We start from the raw sequence: 15,546 nt of genomic DNA, 5'->3' as shown, positions 1-15,546 counted from the left end.
GGCAGCAGAGTGAATGTTATGTCTGCCTCGCTATACAAATATTATGATCTCTCCGATGAGAATTAAGTCTCCAAGCTGGATGGCCAATAAATTAGAGTCACGCTTCTCGTTTGCTCATCAGAGCTAATGAGCCTGATAAAATTACCTCGAGGATCATAATTACAGGCGAGTGCAAGAGACTGTCGGGGGCAGAAACAAGGCGACGCACAAAGACAAGTCTGATTGTGTGGCAAGCGGCTAAAACCTAAAACATTACAGAAGCCCTCGTGTCTCATGAGTAGAATAACACACTAATATCAGTGGTGCATGTAAAAGACACAACAGATGCACAGAAACAAATAAGAATACACAGAAAATACTGCAATACTTTCTGTCAGAGCAGCTCCGATTATTACCACCCTTTCATAAAGATTAAACACTTCATGGGTAATGGCATATTTTAATGAACGATGGCAGCCTGGACACAAGAGCTCACCTCGGAGGATTCCATTTCATCACATTCACAGGATGAATTGTTTTACTTATGAATATTAATGCCCCTCTAATTTGAGGCTGTTGTTAATGCTTGTCGCTAGGAGCTCAGCAAATCAGGTCCCATTCCTGTTAAAACCATGTATTAGACCCCCCCACCCCTTCCCCCTCCCTGACACTAAGCCCTCGCCTTTGATTCTTAATTGCAGAAGTGCAAGCATTTGCAGTAGATGGGGCGCAAAGCTTTAATTAACTCTAATATCACACATTCAGTCTGGCCTGTCAGCCGCGTCACGCGTGGCATTCGGTCCCAACATCGTCCCCGACGCTCCAGCTGCAAAGATTGTGTTTCCTGAGTTCACATCACGATTTCACGCATCTCAGAACCAGGGGACGAGTAGATTAGAAGTATAGCTGTGCCTTTCTGATGCCGGTGAATTATGTTGATGCCATCCTTTAAAAAATTTTAAAAGTATTAAAAGTACACGCTGATGCTGCGGTGCGATTACCGTGGCGCTTTGATGCAAAGGAGAGGAAAGCGTCATTGGCTCCTCGCCGGAAGCTGCTGGAATAGGAAGTTATGGAGTAAATGATTCATCCTCTCAGACGCATTAGTCTTCAAATGATTTATTGGACAACAGATTTCAAGTCTAAAGCAGTAGAAGGACATGGACAACCCTCCAGTTTATTCCTTGCAGCTTCTTTTCCACGCGGGAGCCTCCGCGCGTTGTTTGTTTAGTAGCTCAGGTATACGGTGCATTTCGGATGCAGATATTAGGACAGGGTAATGTTTAATTAAAGCCAGTTTGAAGATAAAGAGCTCAATACAACCTATAGCACTGAAAGCCTTCCCCGGCCCATGAGCTATACCGCTCTGCCTAATCCTCTTTCACATAACATTATTGCATCAGCTGAACATTTTTTTTTTTGCAGCAGCATTTATAAAATTAGCAAAAAGAAATTAACCGTCCGTGCTGTGGCAAATTGGATTTTCAAGTTGTGGTCCTGTGATAGAGCATAGCCAGGCTGCCACCTACAGTACAGCCTGGGAGAGGAGCTGCAGTCTGCAGACAGAGCAGCGCAACATGTGTGCCTCTTCATTTTAAAACCACAGCCCCTCAGAATCTGTCAAGGCTTCATCTCCCGCTAAAATCCTTACAGGACATTTATTAATAAAACCCATCATTAAATAAAAAGGCTAAACTAATTTCATTTTGGTATCGAGGCTGCTGAAGGATTACGCATTCATTCCACGCGTGGAGCAGCCGGTGTTTCCTCTGCAATGTATCAACCAGGATGGATTTAACAAGCCAGCAGCCACGATCAACACATATAAAGTGTGGGTACGTATGCATTAGAAACCATAACCTCCTGTCATACTCATCCGCTGCGTTCAGAGTTCATCGCTGTGCTCTTAAATGCCCAAGCTCACATTTCGGAACGCCACGGGCATCACTGCCCGAGTGTAAAGATATTTAACATCATAGGAGGAGATCACTAGAACAGAATGGGGATCATTCCACACGTCTTTTGCGTCGTCTCCTGAACAGTTTGGAGATGGAGGGCTTCCGTTTAGCTTTGGGTTTTTTGACTCCTGTTCACCAAAAGGTGCGGATTACAAATGGGACGTTCAAACAGTCAAATCACATTTTAAACAAACACCACTTACCAAGATCTTTCATCATTTCATTCAGCTGCTGATCCTCCTCCACTTCCCTGGAATTGATTTGAATTCCGGTTGAGCGGGGTTTATTTTCCATTTGTGATCATTTCTGTTCTGTAACATAAATTCTGGCGTTACCTCAGCCGGTCTTCATCCAGATTCTCCACGATGGCGTTTCTGCCGTCCACGATGTCCATCAGTCTCTCCAGCAGCTTCTTCTCCTCCTGTTGCTCCTCTCTGGACTTTAAATGATCTGCAACACCAAGTCGATTGGTTTAGGAGGTGTTGAAAGACAAAAGAAGAAAGCTGGAATTTTTGGGGCTTTTCTTACCTGGCTTCTCCAGAAGTCTCCGAAGTTGCCCCTCCACGCCCGGCTGCTGCCGCTCCAGCTCCTGAGTCCGGGCACTGAGACATGCGACAGAGAATACCGATTTAATAGGACAAAGAAATGTTGTTTTCAACCTTCCTGATGTAAAAAGGTTCAGTTATAAAAGGAGTGGAGCTCACATGTACACCAGCTCAGACTCTTTCCTGAAGTATGTCTGTTTTCTACGAATGAGGTTGAACCAGTCGACCATCAGCGGGTCCATCAAGACGTCGCCGTCGCCCTCTGAAAGACAAGACGCCACGTTTGTGACGCGACTGGACGCTGAGCCAGAGACACCTGTCAGACGAGCCGACGCACCTGCGTGGAGCTTCTCGCAGGTAACCTAGCAACAGGTGTAATGATATGGGATGCATAGCAGTAGAGCGACGGAGACAGAACATGTGTCGGAGGAAACCAAAGTTAGCACGTCTTTAATAGCGATTTAGCGGGAAAGCCAGTGGGGATTAAAAAAAAAAATCATATGTTTGGGATTCCAATCCAAAGATTCATAGATAAATGCTGCTATAATGTTAAACGCCTTTTAGATCCCTTAAACCAGGTCTGAGGGACTCCTTGAGCTCGCTATTTTAAGAGTGGACATCAGAAGTGATCGGGACAAGACTGAAGGAAAAGTCCACATCCAAACATCACCGGAAACAAACGTGACTTTAATCTAAATTCTTACAGACTGCAAAGAGAATTACTTTTTTTCCTGACATCAGTGCGATCGTCGTTCTGCTCTGAAATGGAAGTTGCAACGGCGACTTCCATTTCAGACGCTGATGAGCTCCAATAGGTGGCGAGGAATTGATGTCAAATTCTGGCCGAGCAGCCGCACGGTCAGATGGGGAAAGAATGTACGCAATCCAGATGTATATATATTACCATAGCCGGGTCATGTTGACCTTGAGCGAAGCAATCAGCCCCCCCCCCCCCCAACTCTCACTGCCTCAAAAGAGAGGCAACATCCCTGTGGGCTGCTTGCACCTCGTGCCTCATTTGGCTGAGGAAACAGTAATAGAAATGGCAAATATGTTGAACGCACACGCACACACACACACGCACTGAGCTCAAGCTGACGGCGAGCGAATGGGAAGCAAGCAGACACAAGGAGATCCTTTGAAGCAGCAGAGGGATTCGCCCATTTGCACAAATGCAATAAGATAAAAAAGTTAGTCTCCAGGTTATTTGCGGCGAGAGAGCAGAACGACGATCGCACTGATGTCAGGAAAAAAAGTCATTCTCTTTACATTCCGAATCGGATTACGACTCCCATTAAATTTCATTTCCCCCGTCTCTGGGAGGAAAAGTACCTTCCTCGCAGCTGCGGAGTTTCCTCTCCAGCTCCACTCCTGCCTTTTCCAGCTGAGCCAAGCTTGTCTGGATGTCTATCAGCTCCGTCTCTATCTGCTCCACTGGGATGTGACGAGACTTCACCTGACGCAGAGCAAAAAAAGCCACAAACAGATTACCTTATCCGAAAAGATTCCAAATTCGGACAAATGTAAAGAAGGCTGTTCTAATTATTTTTTCTTCCAATAGGTGGCGAGGAAAGCATATTTGTAAAGCTGTTAATTAATCTCTTAAGAGACTTAATGAACTTACAGAGGGTGACCTCATTTCCGCCGCGGGGGCGCTGGTGGGTGACAAATACTTTCCCTTTTTAGCACCTAAGAGGTAGATAAAACAGGATTAGATGGTCCTTTAATGGCAGCTTTTTATCACGTATGACTTCACCTGCTTTACTCTGAGTGTAAAGCAGCGTATTTCATCAAGAGGCTGTGTATGTGCGGCTTTACAACCTGACGGACGTCCATGATCGGATGGAGAAGTCACCGAACTGCCGACAGATTCCACAGACGGTCCTCTGGGAGGGGATCTCACAGGGGAACGGATCTCGTGTTTAAAATCTAGACACAATGCAGACAGGAAATGATGCAATGCTGTAAACAGCTCAACAAGCTGGTGCCTGTATACAAATCCTTTAAGGGACAGACGGGACTGACCCAGGTTCCCAGAGTCCAGCTGAGGCGTTCGGGGGGAGACGTCCCTTCGCTGCTCTGGGTCACTCAAGGCAGAGCTAACCGGATCTACGGAAAGCGTCGGACCCAGAGGTCCTCCTGCACCGATGGAGACAGGAGAGGAAGCAGAGGACACGAGCCCAGCTTCACGTGGTTCGGTTAAGGATTTGGCGTCTCTGCAAGACAGATCCAATCAGATGATTCCTTAAGTGTGGCAGCGATGCTGTTCTGGGCTTGTTAGCTTGTTCAATGCACAAAATCATTTCAGCTTTTCAGCCTGCAAGCAATTAGTGAGGTAACAGTGATTATCCAGACGATCGGATACTTACTCCAGGCCGACCTCGGGATGAGGTGTGAGCTTTGCCGGCCAGTCGTAGCCTGGATCTACAGGCAAAGAGTTCAGACGGAAACAACTGAATGAACGATGAGAATAAGAAAACCATGGCGAAGGAAAGGCCACCTTGAGACGACGGTCTTTTTAAGACCACGCGTCTTAAAACGACGTTTAGTTTAAGCAGTGGAAGTTCCAGTTTCATTATCTAGTCTTACAAAAGTGCACATTCATTTTCACTGGAAGGTGATTTTGAGCTATCTTGATTTGCATGTCGACGGTTAATGTGCGCTCCATGTTGGCGTGCTGACAGCCTAAATAAATTGGGCACTTCTATCAATAAAGATAATTTGATGACCATTCATGATGAGTAATTGTGTTTCTGTCAGGATGCTGCGCATCCATCCAAAGAGAACGACGGTTCCGCTACTAGAGTTCATTTTAGCAGGTGAAACAGAAATTAAAACATCACCAATAAGGGAAACTATGGGTTAGCGTCGGTTGTTGGCTGGATGTCAAAAAGTGCCTCGAGAATAAGTGAAACTAGAAAAGCACACAGAGCGCAGACCTCCACCAAGCAGCTCATTCCCCTCCTAATTGGATTTCTCTTGGATATCTATAATATTAAATGCACAGCAGGACGGAAGCGCAAGTATACCCCCATTTATCGAAAGATCTCCACAATCCGGACCTGATTTGGATGAAATTCGCTGGTGAGATAGAGAACCCCTCCCTACGTGACTGTGTCAGATTCCATAAACATCGGTCAATAATCAACCGAGATATTGAGATATATATTTTGAAGCTGCATTGACTGCAACGTTAACAAAAAAAACAATCAAAGTGATCCAGAATCCAGGGTTTCTTCTGGATCATCACCACAATGTAATCATCTGTTCCTGGTAACATTCTTAACATTTCCTATAAATTTCATCAAGATCCATCTGTAACCTTTTGGAGTTATGTTGCTAACATTCAGACAAAAGCATCACCTTCTTGGCGGAGGTTAGAGGTCTCGGTCTTGCCTTTGGCGGCTGGAGGTCCAGTCGGTGGCCTTGCGTCATCCTCGCCGACGGCCCTCAGACATGGCAGATCCGTATTGTTGGTCCGGCTGGAGGAGGGCAGTCCTGCCCGGTTTCCTGCTGGTCCTTGGCTGCATTTGTGCTCTCTCCAACCGGCGCTGCCAGACGAACCTGGCTCGTCTCCAAACCTGCGGAGAGGAATCCAACAGAATTCTAAAAGACACAAAACTGAAGCAAACGTGCCGACACGAGAGAAGGAAGAGAAATGTCCACATCTTGCAACGCGGCATTTACTCAACCCTCACCGGTTCTCTGCTGACCGGATGGTGAAACGGCGGTTGTTGCTGTTGTTATTATTGCCGTTTCCCTCAGCTAATTTCTTTCTGATGGTTGTCTTGGCTCTGCGCTCCACTTCATCGCTCAGTGTGACCTTTGGCCTTCCTAAAGCACTTGAGAGGTCCGTGAGCTTCCTGTTAGCCGTCGAGGCCGCTGCGACTGGACGCGCAGCCTGGAAAAACCTCTGCCGGTCCGACTGCGTCTTCTGGGCTGAGGCCGTCCAGGACTGGGAAGGTGCCGCAGGACTGGCCGGCTTCACGGGAACATTCAGCGGGGCGGACAGGACAGAGGAGCGGTGGCCGAGTGGCGCCGGCTGGATCGGGCCGGCGTGATCTAACAGCCCGGCTGAAGTGAAGCGTTCATTTTCGACGCTGGGCTCGGACGGCTTGCGGCTGTTCTGGTGAGCGTCACAGAGGAAGGCGTCCGTGGTCTTTCCGGGGTCGTAGCCTCCGCCGTGGACCACACTGGAGCACTCGCAGCATCTGGTGGAGGTTCACACAGATGAAGGCTTCGGGGAGACGGAAGATGGCCGAGGAGCGTTCGGAACCACGGGTCAAACTCCTACCTGAAGCAGCTTCTGTGGTAGAGCTTGCCTTCCACAAAATGCCTCTGAACAAGATGAACATGGCTCTTGCACGCGACACATCGGCTATTGAGGGTCCCGGTTTTGTTGGCGTTTTCAACCAGAATCGCTTTCTGTGTAAGAAATGTGAAAAAGGGAATCTTTAGTTTTAGAGAAAACAACTTAAAAGTGACTCCTGTGAGTTCTGACCTGAGCAGACGCTCTGGACATCCTCGGTGACGTCTGAGCAGCGGCGGCGGAAGGTAGACGGTTTTCCATGGCGGTTTTGGGCACAAACGTTTTGGCGACCACTGGGAGATTTTTCTTCTCTGATGGTTCCTCCTTGGAATCTTCTGCTGGTCTTTTAACACCTCCAACTGAGGAAGAGGAAAACATGGTTGAGTCAAACATCATATTCCAAGAATTTGCTTCAAGCTCAATTTGAAAAAGATAGAAATGAAGAAATGCTCCTGAATTAAAGAATCTAATTGACGCGCTCACTGGGAGGCCGTCCGTTAAAGTAGTTGTAGTACTGGGAGACGTAGGTAAGAATGCTCAGCCTGTCGGGGATCCTCAGGGCCACCATGTCTTCTGCATCCAACAAAGCTGGAATCCCCAGCTTCTCCTCGGCGACCTGAAAAGCCTTGAAGGAAAAACACGAGTACAACTTAAGCATCATTGCCGTGTAAAAACAGGGCATTGAAACCCGATCCTACAATTAAAGCACGTGTAAAAACGTCAAACAATACGGTCTGCTTTAAATAGATGACGACGACGACGGCCTGCGGCTCGACCCCGGGAGTTCTGCAAAGGGCTTTAAAAGGAATAACCCACTTCCTGTGAGCTCAAAGTAAAAACAAAGGGGATGGAAGGAGGTTATTGGTGCATTATTTAGGATCAGCCTGAGCCTGATCATTAAATATTAGGCTTTACTGACTGTTGATGTAAAAAATAAAAGTTGGTTTTATTAGCGCACCATTCTCCATGAGTCGCATTTCTTGATTAAAGTTCTTCTCTTGTGGAAATCCACTCCGACAGGCGGCTTCAGGTGACGGCTCGCCTCATTCAAAATGAATAACCACCCCCCCCACCGGGATCGGGTTTGCTGACCCTGCCAGGATCATCCAAGACAGCACAGAAGGTTGTGCAGTGCAAAGTGTGACATTACTGCAGGGCTGTAAAGGTGACGGAATCTAAATAATGGAGAGGTCGCCCTACATGCACGGGTTGACAAATGAAATGAGCTCACTTGGACAAAGGCGGAGGTTCTGAAGTTTTACGCTTTTAATTTGGAAATGTTGCAACATCTGGTTGGATGTTTGTCAATGTGTTTTCTGCTCCATCTCATTGTGCAGCTCCAGCTCAAGGTCTCGCTTCCACAGTGAGACAAAAGTTCAACCACGTCTTACCAGCCTGTTGTTCTCGAACACATCCTCCTTTCTGAGTGAGTCATAGTCTCTGCAAACACAACAAGCAGAGGAAGTCGGACAACTATTCAAGCTTGCTTTGAAGGATTCTGTGGAAAAATACTTTGGTTTCTTTTATTACGAGTGCTTTTATGACAAAAAATATATATAAAAACATTTATAGCAGCAAAGCAAGAGGAGTTGAGCACAGAAACAATAAAGAACATGATAAAAAGAACTTTGTTTAAAAACAACTCAACTACAATATTGTTGAATTTCGTACCTCAAACTCCGACGTGAGTGAGGATGAATACTTACATCAGGTCCGGGCGGTGCTTGTTTATAAGCGCACAAAAAGCCATCCCGCTCCTGAATGATGTCGTCATGTTGGTGACGAGCACATCTCGGTAGCCCTCGCAGTGGATCTTACACCACTGCTCCAGAGCCTTGATGGCGGCCATCCTCCCGGACTGGGACGCGCGTACACGGAGCGTGGAGGTAAAGAAACAAACAACCAGACGTTCTGCTCGGGATTTGACCCTGAACTGTTGCGCTGCAGCTGCGTCCTGCGCGTCCTGCGTCCTGCGTCCTGCGTCCTGTCCTCCTCCCGCCTCCGTCCTGCAGCCCGAATGATTGTCGCGTCTCCGGGGCGACTGGAGGTGTGCGCCCTGCGCTCTGCGCGCTCATCCAAACGGACACCGACTCCTTCCGTCATTCTATGAACATTTAGAATGATTCGATCCAACGGTTTCTAGGATCAATCTTCTTGTTGCCCTGCCTGAACTATATCGTCATGCCCAGAAGGGGGCAGTCATGTCCCGCTGCACCGCAGGACGGGCTTCACGCACCCAAACGATGCATGCGGTGCGTGTTTTATAAAGCAAAAACTTATTGTGTAAGAAAACAAAAGTTAAAATATGAACATAGCACAGCAATCTTTACCGGTGTTCTGATGCAGTTATCACATATCAAGAAATAGAAACATTTCAAACATTACATTCCACTGATAAAACATTATTTTAATCAGTTTCCACTCATTCTGCAATTATTTGATTTTGCCTGAACAAAGAAGTCCACGAATTTCTTACGAGGAAAAACGTGCCCTTTTCAGACTTGTCTGTGTCGACTCATAGGCCGTCGTCACCTATTTGGAGCAGATTGTATTGTAAGATGCGTGTGTATTTGGTTATATCACTTGTCCTTTAACGCTAACTCTCCTGTACGTATCACTTTGCGTGGACTCGCTGATTTCATTTTGCAGCTATGTCCATTGTTTGCCATGAGGACGTGCGGCTGCTTGCAGACATCCTGCCTGTCTGTGGACGTAACCGCAGAGGTCAGGGATGAGCGTTTCTGCAGTGAAATCATGTTGGAGTTATTTTACTGTATCCTCTTTCAGCTGTGACCTGATGAATTGATGCGATAACCTGGCAGCGTTTGCCATTTGTCACCCCCACCCCCGACATGAAGTCTGTGCCATTCATTAGGCGTTGACAGCTACACATAAGTGACGCTTCGCTGCTTTGTTCAAATGAAGCGCAGAAACTTTCTATGTGACGATAAAGTTTAAGCACTGAAGCTTTCAAATTGTATTTAAAAAGTTCTGTTTAATAAAAGAAAAATCTAGAAAATGTGAGAATTTGTTGAAAATGTCCAAACATTTTATTCTGCAACACATATTTGATTAAAAAAATAAAGATCCTTATCACAAACAGTGGCACACTCCGATGGTTTTTTTTTTGTGTGTGTGCTAACAGGAAGAAGGAAAAATGATCAGTCATTGTGTTTGGCATCAGCTTCCTGTGTTTGTGGCTGCACGGCGCCTCCTGACACGCGTTGAGCGCCGTGGATCTCGGCCTCATGCTCTCTGGCTTTGGCCCTCAGCTTGGCGATGCTGCAGGACCGGAGCTCCTCCGAGCTCGGCCCCTCCGGGCACTCCCAGTTCCCCGACCCCGGAGTCACGGCCTTCGGATGCACGGTGAGGGCCGAGCTGGAGGTTTTTGTCCGTGGATGGTTTCCCTCTCCTCCCCGTCGTCTCTTGCAGTGCTCTCCATCAGAACTTTCCGTCTGCTGGCCTAAACTCCGGCTCGCTTTCTCACACGTTTCATCATCGTCTCTGCTTCCCAACCGTCCGGCGAGCTGACTCTGGAGCTTCAGCTGTCGCCTCATTTTGGCGCGGCGGTTTTGAAACCAAACCTGGAAACAATTGAGGGAATGCGGAATAGAAATCGCTTAAAAAAAATACACAAACTTTTAAATATATTTAGACTACAGCTGCTACTCGCTTAATGACGGAGTTACGTTCCGAAGACCCCGTCGCTAAACGATTTCACACCCTGAATACGTCGCCAGCGCATCTCGGGGCCACACAGAAACAGAAAACCGTTTACGTGCACACACACACACACACTACGGACAATTTTAAGTAATCAATTCACACAATTTCATGATTTTGGACTTGGGAGGGAACCGGAAAAAGCCCACGCAGACTCGAGAAGAAGATACAAACTCCGCACGGATAGGATTCGAAAGTGTCACCACACGCATCGTCGGTCACGATGGATCAACAGGGTCCACATAGTGAAGCGAACGCTCCCAGAAGCGGTCCAGCCTGCCAAGTACCTGCACTCGGGCCTCGATGAGGTCCAGCCTGACGGCCAGGGCTTCCCGCATGAAGACATCCGGGTAGTGGGTGGTCTCGAAGGCCTTCTCCAGCTCCTCCAGCTGCCAGCTGCTGTAGTTGGCCCTGGCACGACGCTGCTTCGCTGGCCTCTGTTCATCTGGAAAGCGCAGCACAAGCCCCAATTACACAGTCGCCAATGGGTGAGAACAAACTAATGGTTCTAGATTGGATAATTAGCACAGCATTCATTAGACCCGTGGAAAACTGCCCCGTAATTGATTGTTAGTTACGAGCTGTTAGCTCATCTTTGGTAAACATTTGCACAGCAATCAGACGCTGCTCTCTGACCGTCTCAGAGATCTCAGCTCCTAAATCCCTTTCTCTGCAGCAGCCGTGGATTAAACTCGCCTGTGGCCCCCGCCAGTGGCCCAATCCCAACCGCCTGTGTGGCCAGGAGCAGAGCCTCCTTGCACGGCTCCGGCTGCAGATAATTCCTCAAGGAGTCGTAGCTGATGAAAGGCCCCGGGATCAGGATCTGAGGCTGAGAGCCCAGCCTGGCCGGGAAGGCAGGGAAAAAGTGGGCCGCCGGGGAATGGAAAACCGCAGGCAGGAGCGTAGATACCAGCTGCCTCGGGCCAAACATGTCCAAGTTATTAAGAGTCTGATATTAAGCGTGAGTTCGGCTGGAGATTGCCAGGTTGACTCCAGCAGGGATGCTGTCGGAATGGTGAAATATGTCCAAATGTCCAGAGTGCAAAAGAGCAAATGAGACGCTTGTGAACGTCCAGCGGATCAATCCTTTTGGTTCGGTGGCGCTGCTGAAAGCGACTGAGGCGCTCGGCGCAGGTATCAGGTGTTGCCTGGAGAGTGAAGGTGAGATCTGAGGAGTGGAGGTGGTCTCACCTTAGCTTTTCTGCTCCCACCTCCTCTCCCGGTCGGTCACATGACCTCCAAACGCACACAGGTGAAAATCCACCCTGTGATTGATCTCTCAGTATTACTCCATCGGTGTTTGGTTCCATTCATCATTACCCACATGTCCTGAAATCTGATGACAGGATATGTTTCTCCCAGAATTTCCCTACCTGGCGACAACTGCAGTTTCAGCAGCTTCGGTTACTGATATTTCAATCTTTGCTGAGGGATGTGGAGCTCAGTGGGTGGGACTTTAATGTTTTTTTTTTTTTTTTTAGGTGCCTTAAAGATCCGCATAGTTCATACCTGACCGGTTAAACGGTTGTGAGATAGAATACGAACAAATTGCTGAAAAGAAGACGGCAAAGAAAAACATTCATTCCTCTGGGATGAAGCGAAACACGGAGGCAACGGACCTTAAACGCTTCCAGGACGAATGCAAAGTGGTGAATCTGAGAGCTCATCGGCGTCATGTTTAAGCAGCCCCACGTTTACGCCATTGTTCATTTAATGTCATTGTTTTTTTATTCTAGATTCCTCGTGTATTTCTTTTCCACATTATCTTAACTGGAGAAGAATTGGCAGCATCCACATGCAAATCCCTTTACACTTGATGATTCAGTGGTAAGATAGAGAACATCCCAACATTTTGAAGCTCCGTTTACTGCAATACGAACAACAATTTCATAGTGATCCAGAATCCAGGATCTCTTCTGGATCCTTGCCAGATCTTAATCTGTTTCTGGTAATATTCCCGACATGTTCAGAAAATGTCAGGAAGATTATTAACCCTTCCTTCTCCGAGTGAGGCAGGTGCATCTTAGAGATGAAGGATCCCCGATGAGATGATCGCCAGGACCGACTCTGTGAATTAAACAGTGTGTCGATTAATCCGAAGTGACTAAACACCTGACAACGCATCAGCTCCGATGATGGCGAGCGCATCCAGCCACCAGCGGACCGCCGTGCTTTGATCGGAGGCAGCGGATCAGCGCCGGGGTGAGTCACGGGATGGTCATTCCTCTGCAAGCGGCGACCCCCCCTGTACCTGTGGCCCTTTCATCTGCACCTGTTCAAACAGTCGTAGGTCGCTGGAGAGGTCGGCATCAAGGCATTGCTTTAAAGCTTAAAGTCGCACTGAAAGTGAAAGATATATTTAGAGGAATTGATCTCTTTGATTTGGATTAAACGATTTGCCCACTTCTTTGTATTATCTTCTTTAAAAATGCACATTACTGGAGAAATATGTTAAAAACGACCGTCTAAATTCTTCCGGCTCTACATTATCCTCATTCAGGTTTAGACCAGAGGGACTATACCATCATGTGGATGACATAACCATCCGTCCATCCACTATTAGAACCTTGTGGAACGGTCCTATATGGCAAACAGCGCTATCCACCGGTCATCATGCTCTCTATGACATTGTTAAGATGATTAAAACAACTTTTAGAAGTTCATTTGTCTAAATGTGTGTGTGTGTGTGTGTGTGTCAGTGTGTGTGAAAGCAAAATAGATTGAAAGTGTCTCGTCTAAGCTGCGGCTAAATAAACGCCGTGTGTGGCAGAACCGATGACGGAAGAATAGTCGTCTCTGGCACCCAGGTAGTCACGGGGGATTTCTACTCTGTTTGAAAGTGGACCCCCTTCCTCCCACGCCCTCAAACTCCTGTGTTTGTCTACACCTGGGTCCTTTAAATGCCCATTGATCCAGATAATCAGGGACAAAATTGGTTAAAAAAACAGTGAGGCGGGGAGTTTGACAGTGGCTGCTCAAAAGATCTGCTTGAGGATAATTGAGGAAGGCATTAAGGCAACAATAGTAATGGCTAATGCCAGGTCTTATCGGTCTCTCGCTTATTTCGATCTCCCTGAATGGCAAGGCGACACTGGAGACCCAAAGCTAAAATGGCAATCGTCAAATAATTAGGGCATGTTCAACAGCTGTGCCAGAAGGTGCATTATCCCTGGGTTTAGCAAGCCACCAATGGGAAGCCCTTTAGATTGCTTTGAACTGAGTTGTTTGAGTTTACATTTATTTACTGCAAAGAAGAGTGAGAAAGATCTGAAATCACCTCAAATTGGTTGTTCTTGGATCTCAGAGGATCGAGTGATTGTCAAATCTGGAAACACTCAAAGTCAATAAAAAAATAAATATATAATAATAATTTAGAGACTAGGGAGAAGCAAACTTCCTCGGGCATAACTTTGTGACATCACAACTAGCTTGAGGGCTAACTACATTCCATTGTGAGATAGAATAAGATACAGGATGAATGCAGGATCTCAAGCCGTGTTTACAAAGCACAGTTTGATGGGGTGTGAAATGTAAATCTAATCAACACTTTATTCAGCTCTGTTTTTGATGTCAAGCAACTCCTGCGGTAGTTACTTGGCTACTAAATGCTAGTTTCTAAGCGTAAGAGTGGGAAAAGAAATGCTGAATAAAAAGTAAAACCATAAAACATTCTGTTCATCCTAGACTGAAAATCTTTCCCTGAGCTCATGTGGAATTCAGTGGAGAAAAGCACTTTAAATGTGAGGAATTTTGGATTAAATGACGGCGCCCATTCCCACTCACTACACATGGCTGAAGTGGATGAACTGTCACACCCTGCCCCCCCCCCTTGGTGTGATTAGATACTATCTAACATAATGGAGATCATGAACACGGCACGCTATTATTCCTTCGCACCATCTACAATGGCACTTCAGCTCATAAAACAAGACTTCTGCCAAATGTCACGCAAAGACGGATGATTATCGGCGCCGCCGTCATGGGAATATATATATATATATATATATATATATCTGGCATAATTTGCAGGCCGGATCAGCAAATGAGCACAGATAAGATCAATATTTAATGAAATTGTAAGTGAAGCTTAAGGGTTGTCACTTATGCAAGCTGCTAATGGCGCGCCACATTATTGTACTTGTCAGACTGGGTCAATCTTAACTCCAATTACTGGCCTGCGTTCCTTTTTTAATTCATTATGGACGCTGAATCGTGTCAGCCGTCCCACTTCTGTGCAAACGCACACCCGGACGCACCCTGCGACCAACAGGATATGCATTTCAGTGACAACTGCCTGCACAGACTCGGAGGTAAAATCTCTTAAAGGGGCGCGTGGACTAGTACTATTCAATCAACACACTTAAAACGTGTTTTGAACTCAGAGGAAGAGTCCACGTCACGGCCGAGGAGGCCCCCATTGCTTGGAGCCTCACTCTCCCTGGTAAGAGTATCCCACAGTGGGCAAGGCTGATTGTTTTAGTCGTGGGTCAGCAGCCACGGGATGAACCTGAGAGGCCCAAGCCTGCTTTTCATGTCAAAAACCCTTCAAGGGAAAAGCGGTCACAATCCGAGAGCAAATCACACTTGAGACATCAAAGTGCCAGGGAGAAGAGAGAGAGGCGCGAGACGGGCCGCATTTTTTCCACGCAAGCCAAAACGCAACTCAAGCGTGGAGGAAGAGGAGATGATCTAAGGTCCGGGGCGCCATTGAGAGGAAGACGGAGAGCAGACAGATGTGCAGGGGCAGGTAGCGGCACATCGGGGGGGGCCTCCTGTAGCTGAGAGACACCGAGAAGGACCCCTGCTGGAACGCATTCCTGCTCGCGTCTCCTTCACTGTCCACTGTTTACTTTGCAATCTTTCATTGTGAAATATTTGGTCCTTAAACAATAACTTCTAAATACTAATAATTAGCACAAGTTAAACCCCACCCCCAAATAGTTATCAATTATTAACTGCTTAGAAACAACATGGGCTAATTATCCCTTAGCAGCTGAATTCGGTTGCATCCTGGTCTGTTGTTAACTTCCTC

The 15,546-nt window shown here is 47.0% G+C and overlaps 2 protein-coding genes across 2 annotated transcripts; both read right to left on the bottom strand.

The window, feature by feature from the left end:
- Positions 1-1,985: 1,985 nt before the first annotated feature.
- Positions 1,986-8,640, bottom strand: micall2a (mical-like 2a). The gene is made up of 17 exons (XM_068750258.1): positions 8,498-8,640; positions 8,183-8,231; positions 7,275-7,416; positions 6,984-7,150; positions 6,777-6,907; positions 6,181-6,693; positions 5,879-6,063; positions 4,852-4,906; positions 4,508-4,698; positions 4,304-4,411; positions 4,107-4,171; positions 3,815-3,938; positions 2,642-2,744; positions 2,466-2,539; positions 2,273-2,387; positions 2,141-2,187; positions 1,986-2,065 (listed from the first exon to the last, which is right to left on the bottom strand). The coding sequence occupies exons 1-17, from the start codon at positions 8,638-8,640 to the stop codon at positions 1,986-1,988; spliced, it is 2,292 nt and encodes a 763-aa protein (XP_068606359.1).
- A 1,312-nt stretch (positions 8,641-9,952) lies between these two features.
- Positions 9,953-12,190, bottom strand: si:dkey-43p13.5 (paired mesoderm homeobox protein 2B). Its single transcript, XM_068749758.1, has 4 exons — positions 12,134-12,190; positions 11,211-11,463; positions 10,802-10,959; positions 9,953-10,375 (listed from the first exon to the last, which is right to left on the bottom strand). Exons 1-4 carry the CDS (start codon positions 12,188-12,190, stop codon positions 9,953-9,955), a joined length of 891 nt encoding a protein of 296 aa, XP_068605859.1.
- Between the last annotated feature and the right edge of the window lie 3,356 nt (positions 12,191-15,546).

Source organism: Brachionichthys hirsutus, chromosome 16 (genome assembly GCF_040956055.1).
Source record: "Brachionichthys hirsutus isolate HB-005 chromosome 16, CSIRO-AGI_Bhir_v1, whole genome shotgun sequence".
NCBI lineage: Eukaryota > Metazoa > Chordata > Actinopteri > Lophiiformes > Brachionichthyidae > Brachionichthys > Brachionichthys hirsutus.
This window is presented reverse-complemented; position numbering and strand designations above follow the sequence as displayed.

Coding starts and splice junctions, on each gene's coding strand:
- micall2a (XM_068750258.1), bottom strand. CDS start 8,640: ATGGCCGCCATCAAGGCTCTGGAGCAGTGGTGTAAGATCCACTGCGAG. Junction 4,907..5,878: donor TGGACCTCCAGCCGCCAAAG/GCAAGACCGAGA, acceptor CTTTGCCTGTAG/ATCCAGGCTACGACTGGCCG. Junction 4,172..4,303: donor CGATCATGGACGTCCGTCAG/GTTGTAAAGCCG, acceptor TCTACCTCTTAG/GTGCTAAAAAGGGAAAGTAT.
- si:dkey-43p13.5 (XM_068749758.1), bottom strand. CDS start 12,190: ATGACGCCGATGAGCTCTCAGATTCACCACTTTGCATTCGTCCTGGAA. Junction 10,960..11,210: donor GCCACTGGCGGGGGCCACAG/GCGAGTTTAATC, acceptor TGCGCTTTCCAG/ATGAACAGAGGCCAGCGAAG. Junction 10,376..10,801: donor TCATCGAGGCCCGAGTGCAG/GTACTTGGCAGG, acceptor AATTGTTTCCAG/GTTTGGTTTCAAAACCGCCG.